The sequence below is a fragment of the Anabrus simplex genome, chromosome 5 (assembly GCF_040414725.1).
Source record: "Anabrus simplex isolate iqAnaSimp1 chromosome 5, ASM4041472v1, whole genome shotgun sequence".
NCBI lineage: Eukaryota > Metazoa > Arthropoda > Insecta > Orthoptera > Tettigoniidae > Anabrus > Anabrus simplex.
In genome coordinates, this window is record NC_090269.1 from 15,706,998 (window position 1) to 15,728,873 (window position 21,876).

The 21,876-nt window shown below is 39.4% G+C and overlaps 1 protein-coding gene across 8 annotated transcripts in view; it reads right to left on the reverse strand.

Moving 5' to 3' along the window:
* LOC136873675 (uncharacterized) overlaps positions 1 to 21,876 on the reverse strand; it is an 82,433-nt gene that overhangs the window by 30,147 nt on the left and 30,410 nt on the right. For 7 of the 8 annotated variants that reach the window (XM_067146784.2, XM_068228005.1, XM_067146781.2 and 4 more), the window contains exon 2: positions 8,448 to 8,929. In XM_067146784.2, the coding sequence (XP_067002885.1) occupies positions 8,448 to 8,926 (479 nt within the window). In that variant the 5' untranslated portion in view covers positions 8,927 to 8,929. Of the gene's footprint in view, positions 1 to 8,447; positions 8,930 to 21,876 lie in introns of those variants that run through there. The other variant, XR_010860154.2, reaches the window with a different exon arrangement.

The window sequence follows — 21,876 nt, forward strand, 5'->3', positions numbered from 1 at the left end:
CTAACCATCTCGGTTGATGAGCGATGATTGTTGCCTAAATGCTATTTAGCTGCCCTTTGTTGAGAACTGCAGTGTTGGTCACATAGTCCTCCCACTAGATATTCAAGTTGTATCTCATTTTTTGTTGGTGGAAGCGCTCAAGTTTTTTGAAATCACGGCGATAGAGTGTCCAAGTTTCACAGACATACAGTAGCGTGAAAATGACAACAGCTTTGGTTGGTAAGCAGTTTTAGGTCATTAGTCATGAAGACCCTGTGCATTAACTGTCCGAATGCTGCATGAGCAACCACAATTCTTTTATCAATATCTTGTTCGCAGGTACACCATTTAGACCAGATGCTTCAAAGATATGAAAAGTGATCAGCCTGCTCCAGTGCTGTGTCTAAGATGGAGATACTGAACTCGGGAAGAGTTGGGTGCAAGTACCTTTGTTTGTTTTGCATAAATGGCAAGACCAAAGCGATCACATTCAGTTTTAAAGCAGTTGAATGACTTGTAGTTCTGCAGGTCTTAGAGCAGGAAATGTGGTGTCATCGGCATACTGCAATTCTGTCACCCGGGTAACCAGAATAAGTCCTTGTGAGCGAAGTCTTGCCAGATTGAAGAGGCCTCCATCAAAACAAAATTTAATCTCCATGCCTAAAATGTTTGCAGATTATTCATTCAGCATAGCAGCCATGTACAGTGCAAAGAGTGTAGGAGCAAGCACACAGCCTTCTTTCAATCGACATGTGGTGGGAACGAATCTGATACTGAGTTACCATGAGGAACCTGACCAGACATGCCATCATGAAGAGCTTGAACCAATTCCACATACCATTCAGGACATCCAAAATGTCTCAATACTTCCATATAGCAGATCTCGGTACTGAATCAAAGGCTTTTTCCAGATCATAGAAAACTAAATACAGAGGCTGCTGTGCTCTCTACATTTTTCTTGGAGTTGTCTAGCACAGAAGATCATATATATTGTGCCTCTGGAGGTTCGGAAACCACACCGAGACTCAGGCAAAGTCCTCTCTCAGATAACGTGGAGCCAGTTTAATAGAATTTTTGCGAGAATTTTACCTGCAATTGACAAAAGTGATATACCATGGTAGTTACTACACACACTACGATTGCTGTTCTTGAAGATAGTGATGATGGTAGCATTTTTCAAGTTATCAGGTACTTCTCGAGTTTCCCAAATTAAGACGATGAGTGTGAAAAGTCTAATCTTCAAGGGTATACCTCGATTTTGTGTCAGTTCCAGAGGGATGTTATCAGGACCAGGAGTCTTTCTTGGTTTCAGTTGAGTGCTTTGGTGAAGTCTCTGCATGTAGGTGGAACAGCCATCCACGGTTGTTGGGGCTGCCGAGGGACATTACAAAGAAAGTCCTCAGCGACACTGGAGGCACAATTTAGAAGCGCAGAGAAATGTTCCTTCCAACGCTCTACAAATTCTCCATTATCTGTTAAAATGATGGAGTTGTCAGCAGTCTTCAAAGACCCTGATGACGATCAAACTGGATCATATATCTCCTTTATGCCAGCATATAAGTTTTACAGGTCACGGGCATCAGATAGTCTTTGCAGTTCTTCAGCTTTTTGTTGCCACCAGTTATTCTTGCTTTCCCTAATTTGTGCCTGACATTTTCCTTTAAGTTGCAGGAAACATGATTTCTTCACATTGGAAGACGGATCTTGGAGACTGGATGATGGGCTTCCCGTTCGGCATTGATCAGACATTTAATTTCTTCATTATTTTCATCAAACCAGTCTTGTCTTTTTTTCCTCACAAAACCAATATTGTTTCCTCAGCTGACTCAGTGATGACCTTCTGAAGCGTGGCCCACTCTTGATTTGTAGCATCACTGCTGACGGGATGACTAGCCAGTTTGAGATTGCATTTCTGTAATCTGTAGCAATGGATTCACGAATTTCTTTTTGGGCAGGTTTGCGACAGATTGAGATTCTCAACCGGCAAAAAAGGAGCTTATGATCTGCCCAGCAGTCATCGATGTTTCTTGCGGTCCTTGTAACAAGGAAATCTTTTTTATCACATTGCCTGGTGATGATAGTCAAGGATGTGCCAGTGCTTTGAGCGAGGATGCACCCAAGTGGTCTTGTAGCGATTAGGGCGGATCTGACTATTTTTTTTGCTAGTTGCTTTATGTCACACCGACACAGATAGGTCTTATGGCGTTGATGGGATAGGAAAGGCCTAGGAGTTGGAAGGAAGCAGCCGTGTACCCAGCATATGCCTGGTGTGAAAATGGGAAACAATGGAAAATCATCTTCAGGGCTGCCGACAGTGGGATTCAAACCCACTATCTCCCAGATGCAAGCTCACAGCCGCGTGCCCCTGACCGCACGGTCAACTCGCCCGGTGAACTGACTATTAATAATAAAGAGTTCATGTTCAGCACACAAACCAAGGAGCAGTAGACCATTGGCATTACAGTTGCCAAGTCCAGTTTTCCCATCACACTGCCCCATAATTGGTGATTTTTACCAACTCTGGCGTTGAAATCACCAAATAGTAAGAGTTTGTCTCTTGGTGGTACTTTGGTGATGCTAGTGCTCAGCAGGTCGTAGAATTAGTCTTTAGCTTCTATATCAGCGTCAAGGTGGGAGCATATGCGGAAATGAGTGTCAAAGATTTAGCTCCAGAGAGTACGATTCAGAGAGTCATAATTCTTTCACTGACAGCGGTTGGAGTAAGCTGATGACCATTCATCAATGTGGTCTTCACAACAAATCCACCATGAATGCAATGTTCTCCTTCACCTTTTCCCTCCCAGAAGATTGTGAAACCTGAGCTGAATTCTGTAAGTTTACCTTCGCTGGACAGTCTGGTTTCACTTAAGGCAGCAATATCAATGTTCATTCATCCAAGCTCAAGGGTGACAAGCACTGTTCTTCTCTCAGGTCTGTTATTGTCTTTCAAATCAAGTAAGGTTCGAACATTCCAGGTTCCTATAATCAAAGTTGGTAATCTTTGTTTTCTGACTACATAAGGGGTGACCCGCTGGGTGCGGCCTCCCAGCTGGCTGAGAGTTTGACTACCGATGTTTAGCCCAAATTTTCTAGGGCCTTCCCCATTCAAGGTGGGCAGCAGTGATCCTAAATACGCCTGCCCAAACACAGATGCAGCACCGGATTGCTGAGTGGTCACAGGGTCTCATAAAAACGACCATCACACATCTGCTGCCAACGTGCAGGTCCGAACTAGAGACTTCCAGTTTAACGCGAAAACCTGCCTCCACCATCATTATCCCATCGCCGCTGGACTTGAGTTGAAGGGCGTGACAGCAGGGAAAAGTGCCACAAGCGGGATTTTGTTTAAGGTGCATCGCAGCTTGCAAGGAAGCGACCCACATGCTATGATCTCGGAACTATACCCTGCGGCACAAATGAAATGCGACCTGCAAGTTCTAGTACCACGATTGCAACAAACTGCCACAAACTCTAAATAGCATTGAGTTGCACCTTCACAGCCAGTCCGTCTGGCATGACCTCATCCGTCTGAACTACTGTTGAGAAGAACAAAAAGGAGGTTTCTCCATCCGTTTTGCCATTGGGCCAAAACCACAGATGATGGGTTCCAATGTCATTTCCTACACTGAGGGGACCATGACCCAACCCGAAGGGGCTTATCCACCGTTGGCCCCTATGGGGAGTCAAGGTATTTACCACCACTCGACACTCGGCGTTAGCAGTTGTTACAGTTGGTTGTCAAGCCAGCAAACCCTCCTCCTTTCCCATTCCGGACTTGGGACTGGACAATGGTGGAATTGATACTAATCACGGGTTCTGTAAATCCCACCCCGATTAACACACTGTTGCTACTAATCACAAACCTATTTTGTACCTAACATAGTGGTAATACTTGCAAGTAAAGGCGACCCATGGTGTTCCTCGCGTAATTGTACTAATTACAATTGGTATCATGGTTCTAATTCGATCATCCCTTGGTTGCCCCTTTTAGTCACCACTTATGACAGGCAGGGGATACCATGGGTGTATCCTTTGTCTGTATCCCCCACACACAGGGGGATGTGTGTTTGGTCCGCGAGAGCTATTTTTTTCATTTCGCTCAAGTACGCCGGCAAGTCGATTAGGACCCCCCTATCCGCCCCCTGGGATGCGCCGCGTGGGAATATCACCTCTCTCCCTGCTACGCCAGCGTAGTAGGTTCATGGATGATGACGAGAAACACTTTCTAACAGACGTAAAGAATATGCAATTTTCCTCAGACTTCAAAGCGTTCACAAAAGCAAACGCAGAGTTCCCTATCATCAGATCACAATCATCCTTTTGATATGCTGGAGTATGATAGTCTACATCAAGGAGAGGAGGAGGAGCTTTTAATAACGTGTGGTTTCAAAAACCTTGTCAGTACATTCTTCAATAGTTCCTCCAAAACTGACTTCAATAAGTGGATGTGCAGCATACTTGACTGAAGAACTACGTTTGGATTCTCAAAGATATCCATAAAACTTGAGGGAAAAAGGCAAAAAGATTTATGAAAATTTGATGAAAGGAACATGAACAGTCGTTCTTCACGTGACAAAGCATGGCTCTCAGTCTCTTAGGTGAAACTGATGACTGGGTTTTCTTTTAACTGAAGAGTGTGGTGAAATGTTATGACAATGCTTGACCTTTCCAAACAAACAACACACATCTGCACTTAAACTGTGCTTAGGAATTTTGTAAGTCTTCAAAGTTCCCATCTGAGAATCCTTACTTACAATTTTGCTCCTAAATAAAGGAAAATCCTATCTAAACACCTTCTTAGTGATAACCATCGAGTAGGCACGTTTCAGAATTTTCCTGATCTCTGTCTTTTATAAAGTCTGAAATTCTCTTAACTTTTCTTTCCTCTTTGCCCTTCTTTCCAGATAATAAAATATATCAATTATATTTTCATCTACATTTACAGGCAAGCACGCCACACCCTTTTCTGCAGTAAGATTAAGTAGGTGACAAGAACAGCGTACGATGATTATGTTACTATTTTCCTGCTTCGAACATCCTGCCACACCATTCTTTAATCCTACCATTACTGGAGCATTATCAGCACCAAGAGCTAGGCAGTTTTTTTAATGGAAAGCAGAATTTCTGAAAAGTTGAGAGCAAAAGATTGGCAATGTTAGCTCCAGTAGCATCCCCTTCTAAATTAGGCACAGAGAGTAGACAACTCTGAATTTCATAGAGTTCAGACCTAAAAAATTTTTCAAGTCGCATTTATTGTTACCATCAATAGCAACAGAAAATGCATTCACCTGCAAACGTGATACAATTTTCGCCCTTTCTTTCACGCACATTTCTGTAATGATAGCCGTTGTCATTCTAGCACACGCATATCATTTAGCGATTTCCGAAACAGAAAACATTTTGTGAAACAAAGGCCATGCGTGGGGGGTACAATTTACAGGCAAGTTATGTTCTACGATAAATGACGTAAATAAAGCCTCGGCATTCGCCACAGGATTTACATCTTGGTTTTTACATCAGAAGTTCAGTTTCTGGTTTCTTTCTACACACTGGACACACTTCTTATGTTTTATCATTTGCACATGTTTGAGTATATATCACACTTCCTGCCATGCGCAACTGAAAATTCACACCTACATATAGCACAGAATGTGAACGTTCGTCCCTTCCTAGATGCACTGAAACACAGAAACTCTTCCCTATAAATGCTTTTAAACACTGCATCATATTTCTTTTTTGACACTTTAGTCGAAACAAATATTAAGACATACAACCAAGGAGCACTACTATGTGACGTAACACGAGCATTTATGCAGGTCCTGCCCCGGGTAGATGTCTATGGTGTGCTACTTCTGAGGTTAGGTTACTCGCTTGCGACTTCCACTTCCTATTACTAAGCTATTTGAGTATTTGACTGTATTATAGACCAAAGAGGAGCACATGGCTGTACTGCAATCCAGTCGTGATCATTAGAACTGCTATCAATCAGCCATACTCAGCCATATATCAATACAAGGAAATACTCGGGAGTTTAAAATAATATGGAAATTACTGAAACTGCTCTGAAAATCGGGGGTTCGGTCCCAGCGATCGGGAGATCAGGAAGAACGATGACAAATCGGGAGTCTCCCGCTTAAATCAGGAAAGTTCACAGCTGCACTTGGCTTTCTTTTATACCAGAAGGAAGAGATCAAATCAAGATCAGCAATAATATAGATGAAGTAAAACTGTAAGGGATCACAGAAAACAAGGAAGCATGAACATCACAACAAGCTGCTGACAGGGAGAGGCATGCCCACTTCTGCGCCTCAGAATCTGCAGAACAGTGTGAGGGGTGCACCAGAAATACCATCATGAATATGCTAAGTTATTGTCCCATGAACTACAGGTATTACAGCTAGTGAAATGAAATGGCATAGGGCTTTTAGTGCCGGGAGTGTCCAAGGACAATTTCGGCTCGCCAGATGTAGGTCTTTTGATTTGACGCCAGTAGGCGACCTGCACGTTATGATGAGGATGAAATGATGATGACACATAGACCCAGCCCCCTTGCCAGTGGAATTAACCAATTATGGTTAAAATTCCCGACCCTGCCAGAAATCGAACTCGGGACACCTGTGATCAAGGGCCAGCACGCTAACCATTTAGTCGTGGAGCCAGACATTACAGCTGGAATGACATCAAGTGTAACTTGGCCTATTCCAATGATGATGATTCTTGCCCCTTACTCGTAACCTGAAGGTGAAAATGGGAAACCATGGAACATTATCTTCAAGATGGCCGGCAGTGGGATTCAAACCGCTCGCCATCAGACTGCAGCAAACTCACCGGAATAACATCCACTGACAACTGTGCCATGCTGCTCGTGTTGGGCAGCGCAATGATAAAAAGTATCATAATGAGAAGACAAATGTCTGGCTGCATAGCTGAATGGCTACTGTACTAGCCTTCCATCCCCAAGGCCCCAGGTTTGAGTCCCGTCTGGGCCAGAGATCATTACTTTGTATTCCTATAGCTAGGTGACAGGTGTTTCTGTAGTCTTCAACACTTGTACGCAGCACATAAGACACGCAGCATTTCTCCTCTAATAGTTGGCATCAAAAAGGGCACCCAGCTGTAACACTCTGCCAAATCTCCTACAACCCTTGATGCACCAGGAAAACCAAAATAAAATGGGGTATAATAGAAACAATCCCAGTGGCGTCACTGCTCATCAAGGGAGTCTGGGTTTGATTCCTGGTCGACGCATGTGGGATTTACAAAAGGAAATATCACATTCCGTGGGTCGGATTTCACATAAAAACGGAGGTCCCATGGCTTATGATCACAAAGAGGCTGCCGACTTTGTGCACTGTTTGGTGCATTGCCACATGTTCTTTGCTACCATTCAAGTCATAAATTTTTCAATTTTTTACTGCTAAATGCATTGATATACAGGACAAATAACCAATAAGCATTTATTCCGACACTTATTCCTAGATATTTGTACACTCCATCGTCTTGCATTTCAAGCCATTAACCCTTTGCATCACTGATATCACTAAGATATAGTGTAATGGTGCAAACTACAAAACCTGGAACACTGTGATCCTCTCCCCACAATCTATTACCTGTGTTACTTTGTTGCATGAGTTACCTTCCACCTGGTATAATAATATTTAAATTTCATTTTAAGTTTTTAATTTGCTCTTCATTCCATGGAAATCTAATAATAACAATGTTATTGGCTTTATGTCCCACTAAATTCTTTTGTTTTTGGAGACGCTGATGTGCCAGAATTTAGTCCCGCAGGAGTTCTTTTACGTGCCAGTAAATCTTTTTTTTTTTTTTTGCTAGTTGCTTAACATCACAGTGTTCCAGGTTTTGTAGTTTGCACCATTACACTACATCTTAGTGATATCAGTGATGCAAAGGGTTAATGGCTTGAAATGCAAGACGATGGAGTGTACGTCTTATGGCGACGATGGGACAGGGAAAGGCTGGGGGTGGGAAGGAAGCGGCCGTGGCCTTAATTAAGGTACAGCCCCAGCATTTGCCTGGTGTGAAAATGGGAAACCATTTTCAGGGCTGCCGACAGTGGGGTTCGAACCTACTATCTCCCGAATACTGGATACTGGCCGCACTTAAGCGACTGCAGCTATCAAGCTCGGTGCCAGTAAATCTACCGACACAAGGCTTGCGTATTTGAGCCCCTTCAAATAACACCGGACTGAGCCAGGATCAAACCTGCCAAGTTGGGGTCAGAAGGCCAGCGCCTCAAATGTGTGAGCCACTCAACCAGGTCCATGGAAATCTCAACACTCAGTCTACTGAGTGACTACGCCACTATTCTATATTGTACATAATTCTGTTCCTATAGCATATTTTAAAAGTAGTCAATAAATGGATGGAAAGAAAACAGAATTTTATTTTGTGAAATCCCACAAACTACTCTCATTAAATCAAATGGAAAAAATATTGTTACAAACCTGAAATCTATTCCACCAGAATCCTGTGGATCTGGATGTTCTTCAAATTTGGAAATGTAGAGAAAAGACTTGGCTATTGGCAAGCATTTAATTTCATTGTAGCCACTGACTGGTTGCGCAGCTTCAAGTTTTTCTAGCCACTGATCGATGGGACATTTCTCATTAGTGTTCAGGTTGCTGCCTTCTAGCAACTGTGACTTTATGGCATCTCTCACAACTAAGTTTATATTCCCATGAGATAAAGAAGTTCGAGCTGTTTTGAACCACAAGCCAATAAACATTTTAATTTTCTCTTTACTTTTAGTTGGTACAGCTCTACACAGTTCTTTCATGTTCAAATAGCCATACTTCCTTAGAGCTTGCAAAAGTTGAGCCTTTTCTCTGTTTGACCAATCTCTAATCTGATTATGATAATCACTACCTCTGTAAAATTCAGGTTGGGTTCTTTTCCTTTTGAGATTTTTGTCCCTTTCCTCCATTGTCTGAAAAATAAATCAGAAAGCCAAAGCAAAATGAGTACACTGATAAACATTAACAGAAATTAAAATAAGGGCAGGGCAAGAGAAAGAAAGATCCACATAAAATAATCAATTTAGTGTACTCTAATATCATACAGGACTTAATATGGATGCAAAGAAAACATAATTTTGTCTTAAACAGATCTCAAAAGTGTGTCAGTAAATCTACTGATTCAAAACTCTTAATACACTTAAGCACCATTAAAGATGGAGGTGCAAATATTTAATTCTTCAGCCCTGGGTTCTTTCCTTTCATTTAAAATGTATCTCTTCCGGTCATGAATAAAAACTATTACCTTTTTCATGTTTTGAAGTCCAAAATAATTAGAGGCAAATTCTGCTGCTATTGGATCTGTAGTTATGATATGGACTCTTAAAAATAGATTATTCTCTATTTTTTGGTAGAGAAATACATAAATTCAGAAATACATAAACTATCTCACTTCTATTTAAGTGGTGCTCTAGCATTATACTGTCATCAGTATGCTTAATGCTCAAGCCTTGATACAGCATGAATGATAAGTGCACTAGGAGGTTCACTGCATCTCTACCAATGCCTGTAATCAGAGAGTTGACATAGCCATCGAAAGGACAGTAAAACAAAGGTCTTAGATCCCACCATTCACTTTGAAAGAGACTTGAAACAGGCTTGGGATGTGGACCTAGAAGAGCAAGCTATTTATGTATCATGCTTGCCTGCACATTCGGAAAATCCCATTCATCAACAGTGTTGCCTCACCTGTTAGCAAAGTTAAAATACCTATCGATCGGTGGGATTATTAAAGGCCTGCTATTCAGAGCAAGAGGCACCCTTTCTAGTCAGACATCGACCTTACAACAAAAGTTGAAAGTTTCATTCTGCAATATAGGAAAAATAGTAATACAGATTCTGAGATACTCTCTACAAATCATTCATTTCCATCTATACATGAGAACGTGATTAACATGCCTCGCCCAACCCCCTGGAGGAAAAAAAAAGACAATAACACCATTAACAATAATAAATTTCCACTTTTTTATGCTTTTAAATTCTATTGAAATTGTAACCTTGACTGTATTCTGGATCCAAACAGTCATGCTCATTGGAGGACGGACGATTGATTATTTCTTTAATAAATCCCTCTCTCCTCAAAATTTATTATAGTGGAAGCCATTTCATTACAGTTTCAACTCAGTTAATTTATAACTGTTAGGTTATTCAGTCTGTCCAAACTAATATATGAGTAAGTAAAATTCAGAAAAATAATGAAAAAGAAAACATACAACATATTATACCTAAGAAATAACTTAAAGTAAAACAACGTGTTTTGTTCTTGAAACTTATGAATTGAAAAGTATAAAACCATTTATGTTAAAATCTAGATCCACTCTTCCAATATTTGTTGAAACATTACAACTTATATTAATGAAGTAATCCTCAATGTGGTTCTTCGCAATGGTCCAACTAGGAGCGCAACATTGTGCAATACATTGGCAATGGTGTGGCGCCAGCTGGCTTGTTTACTGTAACTTTCCATTATGCTACATTCCAGCGACGTTATGGATCTTCCCAGAGTTGTAATTATAGCCTATTATTATAAACAATGCCGTATTTTAAATTGTTTTTAATGATTAAGGAATATTTAATGAGCATTAGTGAATTAAAGAATTATATAGTTTTAACGGTTTTATAGTATGGAGTTAGAACTGTTGTGTTTTCTTGATATGTGATTTAATTTATATAGTGACGACTTGGAAGTCTTTTAAGGACATGTTTTCATGTTATTTTGAGCAACCATAATTTTAGTGTTTTTTATTTTTATTTTTTACAGCATTATGTCCATCTGTGGAGTGCGATAAAACTTACTTAGCTGATATTTTTCTTCTCCCAAAATCTCTTTATCTAGGCACTGAACAGTTTCTTCATTTCTTCAGTCCATAATTTATTGGTCCTGGTATTCATTTTCTCAGCAAAATGATGGTTGACTGCTTTTTCAGTCCATGATTTATTGGTCCTGGTATTCATTTTCTCAGAAAAATGATGGTTGTCGACTGCTTTTTTGAACTGGAGTCGATCTTGAATAATTTCCTGTGGGATGCCAATTTTCTGAAGGCATTTTTCTATTTCACTAAGGGCTGGTTCTACCACCTACTGGTAAAGTAGCATGTAACTTGCCCACCGCGTAAAAGGATGTTTCCGTTCGACCACTCCCAGGTAGCGCTATCGGCAGCATAAATGGTCGTTACCCGGCATGTAATTTATCGGCCACTTCGAGGGCCCGATAAGACTTTACCCGCCGGGCAAGTTTTGAGAGCTGAACATTATTAGCTGTATTTCTGGTGACATACAACTCAAATTAGCTTAGTATACTGAAAAAAAAAAAAAAAACAGCATTATACTGTGACGGTGATCAATATTGTATTGCAGAATTTTGAAAATGAATGCTTCCTTTGATTTGCAACGGTCACACCAGCCTCTCGGATTGATAGTGTAGGGAACACATTTTATACGTAAAGTTTTCGCAAAGAAACTCTAAAGGATATAAAATCTAAAACCTATTTGGAAATTGTTACGGAGTTACCCGTGGAGCAGAAGACGTGAAAGAAGGTGCTGGGATGAATGGGTCTAACTACAATGTCAAGAAAAGAATTTAAAACCTAAACTGAAGGTTATATTTTAAAAAAAACCTTGACAACTTTTCACTTAGTGAGAGAACAATGCCGTTTCAGGTATAAAATACAAAAAAAAATCCAAGATATCAGAACTTTAACACTCTTGGGCTTCAAGCCCGTAGTTTTACAATTTTTGAGCTCCCAGCTCAAATTTACAAACGAGCAAAAATTTGTTCAAAGGGCAGAAATACCCCTAAATTCATGGAGCACTTGCTCCCAAAATTCAACATCTAGCCTCCCAGAGGCATAGTCCTACAGTAATCTTACTTTGAAAAAGAGCTAACAGGCTCTCAGTTCTCCAAGCCGATTCAAGGCAACACCAACTTACAAAATCTGGCCTCTGAAGGCACAAAGGCACAACTTACAATAGGAAAATGATTATACAGGGGTATTTAATACCCAACTTACTGGGCCTTCATGTAAAAGGGAAAAAAAAAAAAATGTTAAATAAATGGCCCAAACGCAAAATGAAAGGAGGCGGATACTTGCACTCCTAGATATGATCAATAAATTCAATTCAATTAAAACCTAAGGGGCACTAGACCGGAGAAACAGGGGCTATTCCCAAACTATGGAGGTGACTCATATAAGAATAAATTAAGACATTACAGAAAGGAAGAAAACCAGTTTTTTTTTTGCTAGTTGTTTTACGTCGCACCGACACAGATAGGTCTTACGGCGACAATGGGACAGGAAAGGGCTAGGAGTGCGAAGGAAGCGGCCATGGCCTTAATTAAGGTACAGCCCCAGCATTTGCCTGGTGTGAAAATGGGAAACCACGGAAAACCAGTTACAAAGCGTAGTCACCTCAAACCAATACGAAGGGGTGCTCGAGAGGGTTCATCGCTCTCTATCCCCGATTTACCGTTAAAGACTTTTATGAAGTTTTTACATTAGTCGGCAGAAGTTACATCTGTAGGAAAACTTGGTTACATAGTTAAGGATTCGGACCTTTCCCTCAGGTTAAACTGCAGAGCTAGCAAGAAACAAAGATGTTATGTGGCCATTACCTTGTCGGTGTACTGCTGCCTGATGAAAGAGGCCCCCCCCGCCTCCTGCTTTGACACACGCACTTAGTAAGCTGGCCAAGAAACGTGAAAATCCACAGTTTATAAACCCTCGGGGAAAGTTAGAGACCTTTCACGAATAAACCAGCCATGCCCTCACAATTTATTGGTTGATTTAAAGGTTACACACAAAATCGGAGAAGAAGGCTGTGATAGGTTGAAAATGAATTACAGAAATTTGGGATTGGCTAGATTCAAAACTGGCGGAAAGCAAAGATCAATATTGCCAACCCAAAAATAAATGAACATCATTTAGAAAAAAATCTTATGAATACAAAACTTCTTTAAATCAAAAGTTTTTTCACTTCGCACCAGGATACATGATCATAGTTTTTAGCAGTGACATCTATGGAAGAATGTCCAAACTTCTTGATGAATGACAAACAAACTAAGTAGAAAAGCAGTCAGTTCAGGAAACTTCACAATAACAAAATAACATCACATTTCTGTGGTGACATCTTCTGAGTTGGTCCAGTTTCAATTTCACAGTTTCTCCGGCAGAGGAGTTCTTTTAGGCGCAAGATTTAAATGCGTGGCATTGGGATGTACCTCCCAGTACAGACCTCCCCCCCCACCGCAAATGTCCTTCCAAGGGGTGACACAGAAGAATTTTGAAAAAAATATTTTCAGTTGAAGAAAATTTTCTAAGTTTTTTTTTTTTTTTTTTTTTTAAAGTAGATAGGTAGAAGGTAGTTTAACTCCAGCTTTAGAGTGTCTTTGTTGCAGTAGAATGTGAAATACATGTTGATAATTTTGACGGCAAGTACTACCGCAGCTGCCAATATCCAGTTGTGGTCGCCCGGACTCCTCAAGTATCCTCAGATACACCTCTCCCGCTACTATGAGAGGGATAGTCGTGTTGATGGACACCGCAGATCAGAAGTATATATCCAGTCCCGAGGTGAGTTGGCGGTAGTGGCGCTGCACTTCAGCCTTTGCCGGGAGATGGGCTCCGGCACGCCATGCACAAGGATTCTTCACAGGAGTGGAGTGGGCCCGTACCCCACTTCAGTGGCCGTACGGCGGCGAATGGCTGCGGGGGCACTGAAACAGTAAGATCTCGGCAACAGAAAAGTATTGTTGGTGACTTGAGATTTAGAGGGTACGATCTTTATTGGTGATGCTGAGGTGGGGCGGCATGGAAGATGTTTTTATGCCAATAGTGTGGATATGCAGGAGATGAGGGCTTGGTAATGGCCACTGAGGAATGGACAGCAGGGAAACCAGAGGGGAAGATCATACATATAGATTATATGTATATAACAAAATAAAATGATTTGGGGCAGAAGGCCTCCCAAAAAAATATAACCTTCAAACTGCTGCTAAACGTTGATGACTAAGTTAACAAAGACATTACACAGGTTTCACCCGGGATAGGTGAACTCTAAATATCCTCTCTGTGGCTGGATTGCTTACTAATAAGGTAACCGGAGTCAGGAAATCCAAGATGATGCACGGCCCATGAAATCTGGGGGCAAGCTTGCCTGCGGGAACAAAGTTTCTAACCATGACTTGGTCTCCTACTTTTAAATTGGTGGGCCTCCGTCCACGATCATATCTTTCCCTAACCTTTTCATGTGACACCTTAAGATTGGCCTTAGCCTTCTTCCATAGATCTCTAATATTATCGGAATCTATTGTCTCTGGTAGAATATCCTTAAGTAACCAAAGGTTGGAGAGCAGCATGTTAGGCACAAATTTAAACATCAGAGAAGCAGGGGTGAACTTATGGGACTCATGAACTGCCGAATTCAAAGCAAAGGCCAACCAATGCAGGGACATATCCCACCTGGAATGATCATCATGATGATATGCAATGAGAGCCGATCTCAGATTATGATTGACTCGCTCAGCCAGAAATGGTTGAGGATAATACGCCGATGTAGTTACATGTGATATAGACAGATCAAAACAGAATTTACGGAAGAGGTTGGATGTAAATGCCTTAGCATTATCAGAAACTATATGTTGACATGGACCAAAGGAAGCGAAAACGGTATTTAAACAAGAAATGGTGGACTGAGGTAGCCAGCTTAGTCGGAAATAACCAGGAAAACCTAGTGAAACCATCTACACACACAAGAATGAATTTGTTGGCGTTCCCCTTTGATTGGGGGAAGGGCCCGACGTAGTCTATATAGAGGCATTCCATGGGGCGCGACACTTGATGAGAAGATAATAGACCTAGCTTAGTGGACAAGATGGGTTTACTAAGCAAACAAGATTTACAAGCCTTTACCAACTCACGAATTTCACCGTCCATACCTTTCCAAATAAACATCTCTCGGATCTTTTCTCGAATTTTGAAGATGCCTAAATGCCCCCCTAATGGGGTCTCGTGGTAGTACTTGAAGATCATAGGTACAAGGACAGTTGGAACCACTACTTTCATCTTTTGGTCGTGCCTTGACGGGCAACACAAAACCCCGTTCCTCAATACATAAGGGACGACATGTTCCCCAGAAGAAAGGGTTTCCATAATGTAATCACTATTGCGTGTTTATGTGATGGTTGGTAGTATAGTGTGTTGTGCGAATATGAAGAGGAAAGTATTGGGATAAACACAAAAACCCAATCTCCGGGCCAGAAGAATTAATCAGAGGCGATTAAAATCACTGACCCAGCCGGGATCCTCTGAACCGAAGGCCTCAATGCTGACCATTCAGCCAATGTTCAAGTTAAATTTAGCGAGCAGTTCACACTGAACTGCATTTATTACACTTGTTTTCTTGTGCTTCTTATCCGGTAACTGTGACTTTGAAAAGATAATTGTATGTTCCTTTAAAATGGAGATAAAAGTGGACTGGAATTCCACACTGTCATCTGCCATGTTAAGCATTGAACTACCCGGAAGTCACTGAAGTGTTATCACAGTCTAAGGTATATACATGGCACGTGCACGACCTTGATCAGTGACACCAAGCGGCTGCTCCAGACGCTGTGCTTCCGCTTTTTTTTTTATTCACCGCAAATGCGGAGTGGAAGCTCATCGGCAAGAAGACACTCTCACTCGCTTAGACCCATTTTTATTCACACCACCCAATGCCTTGTGACGGTCAACTGTCTAATTGCGTGTGGTAGTGCACTACTCTGTGGACGGGCAATTGCGATCCGGCCATCATCAAGAATGGCTGCGTTTGGAGCGAAACTCTGTCAAGCCATTTTTGGCTTGACGAAATGACTACTTACCACCCTAGTTATGGGGGTGAACAGGCTTTGGAGTCTGTTATGTAAAATGGTGTTTTTCTTTTAAATACTCAACTTTATTGGTGTTAAAAGTTATTTTAGTCTTTTTATGTATTCTTCAGCTAGGTGTACTTTGAATTCTATTGTTTTCTATCTACTGTGAGTTGTGCTACTATTTAAAAAGGGTGCCTATTAGGATTATTTATGGACCACTTGGGGGTCAAGTTTCGAAAAACTTATAGTATCTCATCTACTATAACCGTCTTGGTGCACAGAGTACACACAAAATTCAAAAATGATGGATTGCATTATTAAGCATGCCACGTAAACAAAATATGTTATTACCTTTGGTACTAAACGGAATTGCCTAAAATTTGAGCTTCATTGGTTGAAATAATATTTGAAGAAACTTAAAAGTGTTTCCTTCGAAATTCTCAAGTGATATGCTACGAAGTATCGTAACCATGTATATGTATTTAAACTTAAAAACAAAAAAACTACACTTGTGGTCACCATAAATAGCTGATGTTGCCTGGTATTATTACTTAAAGACTGTTCAGAGTGCTGCTAATGTTTAATTTCACATTTTTATTATTATTACAGATATTTAAATTTGAAGGCCATAATTGTGTACTACTTAACCTAATTTCTTTGTAATATTTTTACACTTGAGTTCCTTTAGTAGTCCAACTCAATCATTTTCTACAGAATATTGAAGGTGATATTTATCCTTTTGGGGAGTCATTCTCTTTAACGTTATGGATTTGCTCATTTTCTTGTAACTTATATTCTTGTTATTGTCATTTTTGCATTATTTTATAACGGTAATTCCACTGTTGGGACAAGATAATGTGCACTGATAAGATATGCATTGCATCACCCACATAAGTTTGTCATTGTCTTCCGAATAGCATCATTGATTAGACGCTTCGAGTTGTGTATACGCTAAGTCTTTGATTGATGGTGACTGTGTTTACAAGTACCTCACATTAAATAACCTTTACGGTGAAATTTAAGAAAAGTGATTTGCAAAAATTTATTATTTTTCTTCCGTGAATATGCCATGTTTAGGCATGTTGCAAACTTGTAAATTTTCATGTTTCCTCTTTTACCTTCTGCCATTCGAGGAGTTTTAAATTTCTTGGTTGGGATATTTCCCGTTCCTTTTTTATTTTTCTTGATTTAATTTAATGCGACCTACTTTTAAAAGGGAGTTGTAATTTATTATGCACTTCAATCTCCTATTAGAAAATTTGGTATACTAAAAGGGTACCCCACTCTATTTCACCATAATCATTGAGAGCCCACAACAGGCATGGTCATATATTACGGTTTAATTAAAAAGGTTGGTTTTAAAGAACTGCAGTTCATATGTAAAATATTTAATAGTGTAAAATGTAGTTGTAATTAAGTTCATTAAGTACCATAATTTGAACGACCTGCATAAGCAGAAACGTATCAGGAAGAAGTACCATAATTGAACATTTTCTTGTAATTCTTGCTGAAGATGCACATTTTTACTCTAATGGTTTTATTTATGTACAAGTTATTCATATTTTAACTGGGAATCCTTTTAATGATTTTTTTGAAATATTATTAATTTAATTTTTATGCTAAAATTTTTTAAAAATTCTGAAAGTTTTAACTAAGAATTTGGAAAATAATTTTTTATCTGGAAACTTACTATATAATCTCGAATACCACCCCATTAACAATCAAAAACACTTCTTTACATCGTAACTCCCATAAATTGGCCAATTTTCACAGTTTAATTTACAGAGCTTTAAAAATTCCTCTAACACCCAAGAACCTTGAAACAGAGCTAAATTATATAAAGGATTTAGCAAAAATCAATGGATATAAACCTGAAATGATTAACCTTTTAATAAATAAAGTCAAAATCAAATTAATAACAAACCTCATCCCTGACAAATCCAAAAAATCCAAATTTGTTACCTTCACGTACAACAATCCAAACTTTCACCAGGTCTTGAATCCAATAAAAAACAAAAATACCAGTATAGCTTTTAGGACAACAAACACTAACCAAAAATTTTTAAATCACAACACAGCCAATTCAAACAAAAACATTTACTCAGGCTCAGGCATGTACAGGCTCACCTGCACGCAATGCAACATCTCTTATATTGGTCAAACAGGCCGGAGTTTTCAAACTAGGTGCTCAGAACACTATAATGCCAATAAGCAGAATAAATTTTCAGCTATGAGCTCCCATATGAAAGAAACAGGACATCACTTCACAACGATAGAACAAGACCTCACAATTATTAAAAGAGTGGACAAAGGAAAGTTGATGAATGAACTTGAAACCATCTATATATTTTTGGACCAATACTACAACAAATATCTAAACCTCAATGATTTAACTGAAGTCAAAAATCCATTGTACAAAAGTTTACCCAAATTATTACAAACACTAAATTCAAAACATAACTACATTCTTAAAAATCTTAAATTAACATCTTCTAGAACCTCCACTACTTTAACTAACACGACTCCCTTCATGTCCGCCCCCGCAAATCTCCTGCAACTAAACACGACTCACTCCCTCCCTGTCCGACAACGCAAATCTCTCGCAACCAACAACACATGAACTTAACGCCCCGCCTACCCCTTTCATCACACCCTCCTCCACCAATCTCACATCGATACAATACTAGACGCACAAGTGTCAGTCATTTCAACACTACCATAGCAACTGATTAACACCATAACAGTCAAGAAAATAAATGAACTTACACATAACATTGTTTTTCTTCAACTAACCTTTCCATAACTGATTTACATCTTTACAGACGAAAGGGTAAGTGTTTATACATTCTCCATTTTTTCTTTTTAAACCCACATTCTCTTCAAAAATACCTTTCCTAAGCATTCACTCTCCTCTTGTTACAGACTTTACACCAAAAAGCTCTAACCAATGTCAATATACCTTCGACTTTCGCTCCTTCAAGCAAGATAAATACGACTACTTAAAGAAGACAGTTATCTTAACACATCTGACTTTCACTCCTTCAAGCCAGTTAAATACGACTGTAGACAACTGAACAGCTACTTAAAGAAGACTGTTGTCTTTACATACGAAATTAACATCTTTAACAGTCTATCAGCTTTACTTTTTCTTATCCTCCAATAGGAGTACCTATTCAAGGAAACACATTTCTACTTCATTATAAAGATTGAGCTGTTTATTGCTCTACCTCAACAAGTTTTGGGCACATTCACTCAGCGCTCCGGAGAGTGTAATCAAGGAAACACATTTCTACTTCATTATAAAGATTGAGCTGTTTATTGCTCTACCCTCAACAGGTTTTGGGCGCATTGACTCAGCGCTCCGGAGAGTGTAATCTTGAACTTGCGACATGCTCCTTGATACTATGATTTTAACCAAGGACATTCTAATAATTTTATGTTAGACAAACACCTACATTGATATCCTCTTTTTACGATTGGTAAGAACAATCAGGATCCTGATTATTCACCTTTCAGGTTTGAGTTGGAGGCTGATGATGCCCTTAAAATAGGCGAAACATGCCCCTTGTAACTTTTTATGATAAGATTTAATTCTTAATTTACTAGATCTCTTTGTATTGAATAGGTGGATATTAAAAATAACACTTGTAACATACTTTGTATTTACGTACATTTCAATACGGGCCTAACATGAGAATTATAACGTATAATGTACGAATGGTGCCCGTAGCGCCTTCTGGCAGTAAAACATGAGTCACATGCACAAGAGTGCATTTTAAATTAAAACGTTTGTTCTAATTATAACAGAATACAATACTTCAGACTTCATTTTTTATTTTATCGCCGAACTAAGTACGGATGATCTGCAATCGGGAGTTTGCTGTATTCCATTCATGTTCAAAATGACTAATATCTGTCCTTGGCATCAGTTTTTGTAATTCTTTGCTGAACTCCTCCCGAATCTCCCTTTCTTTCAATCTCCAGACCCTAATCTTTCTTGTAGTTTGTGACCCCTGCCTACCTTCAACTTTGCTATCACTGCTCTATGGTCACCTCCAAAGGTTTCCTCAGGCATAGCTGTAAAATCCATAAAATCTTTCTGATGTCCTTTTTCCACTACTGTAATATGAGTCGTCGAGTTGCAAAACCAGTTACTGTATGTGCAGATAAATTTTTCAGGAAGCGCAAAAAACTGTTATTTGTTATGCAACAAAGATAGGAGGTTGAAATTTTGTAATTAAACAGTAAGCGTTCATCTTCGTCATATCGCAAAATATCCACAAAATTTAACTGAGAGAACCAATGTTATTTGCAAAAAACATTTGGACATAATGAGTTTTGCAGCAGTTTTGTGGAGATAAAAGGTATGTGCAGCAGTACATGGAATAGAGTGTGCAGATTTATGGTGAAAGTGTTTTAGTAGCTACGTTTTAAACTATTACTATTACGTTTTGATATCTAATCCCCGCTCCTTGATTTAATGATTACATCAAGAAATAAGTTCTTTAACATTTTGTACAGTTATATTAACAATCCACTATTGTCCTCAACAAAATCTCCCACATCAATGTCATAGTCTGGCACATCACTGTTTGAATAATCCCCTCTCTTTGATTTAATGATTACATCAAGAAATCATCACTCATTCAAAACGTTTTATAAGTTCTTTAACATTTTGTACAGTTATATTAACAATCCGTTATTGTCCTCAACAAAATCTCCCACATCAATGTCATAGTCTGGCACATCACTCTTTGAATTTTGCCGCTGGTCAAACAGTGCCTTGTAGAACGTGAGGTCATCGTTCCTTATCCACTCTTTCCCGTAATGTTACAGGTCGTTGAGCTTCCTCCACTGGTAGTGGCACAATAGCAGAAAAGGGTTTCCCATGGTTCAATATGCTTTTTGCTTCCAACACAATCGCTGTTATAGTTTACTTCACTTACACAGTTGCCTGATTTTGTTCGTGTAAGTATGATCCTCCTACAGGGTTCTGCGACATAACGAGCTTTGCTGCATAACACACGCTGGATATAACTTTTGCAGCAGTTTCGTTATTTGTCACCTTTAAACGCATGGATTAAATGGCCTTTGCTCACATATTACATTGCTGGAGTGTGTTTGATGATCTGCATACAATGGCAGTGATAACTCATTTTGAGAAAAAAATGGACTTAACAGGTTTTGCAACTGGACGACTCATATGTAATCAATGAAAGTTCTTTTCATTCTTCTGTCTCCCCATCCACATCTGACAATCTTCTGGCTATTTTTCTTCCTGAACCATGTGTTTCCTATTATTAGTTGCTTCCTTTGGCCAAAGTCCATTAAAATATCCCCTTCTTTATTCTTGTTGCCATATCCATATGGTCCCAGAATCTCTTCTCTTCCTACACATATGTTCAGATCTCCCATTATAATTAATTTCTTCTCTTTCTATAGGCTCCGCGCATAAATGAGAGAAATGCACCACTGCGCTGCATGTTGTGAACATTGTAAGTTATCGTATGTCGCAGCGCTATCTGCTGTAGCCTCACGGTGTGTTGTAATGGTCAACTAAATAATAACAGTGGAACTTCAGAGTGTTTTATATGAGAGCTATCAGCCTAATTCTTGTGATCTTTGAGAAAATGGTCATATTTACAAGAAAAAAAAGTTCGCAGGAAATGGCAATAGAGTAACAATAATAGATAATGTGATAAGAGAAACATCGGTTCAGTAGCTACCCTATCCCTTTCAGACCTGAAAGGAAACTGGAGGCGTGAATTTTTGTTTGTATGTCAAAAACTGACTAAAATGCTCCTCAATACACATATTGATAGTTTATTTTACAAAATAAAAACTAACATCCGAAAAAAAGGACCCACACAATTGTGCGTATCAAAATTCAAAACCTCGTATCACATACGATGATGTATCTTCAAAATTTACGTTCACTAACCAATGTACACACTTCATTGAATATATTCCGGTATTCAGTAAAGCTTCTAGATTAATATAAACGCAATAAAT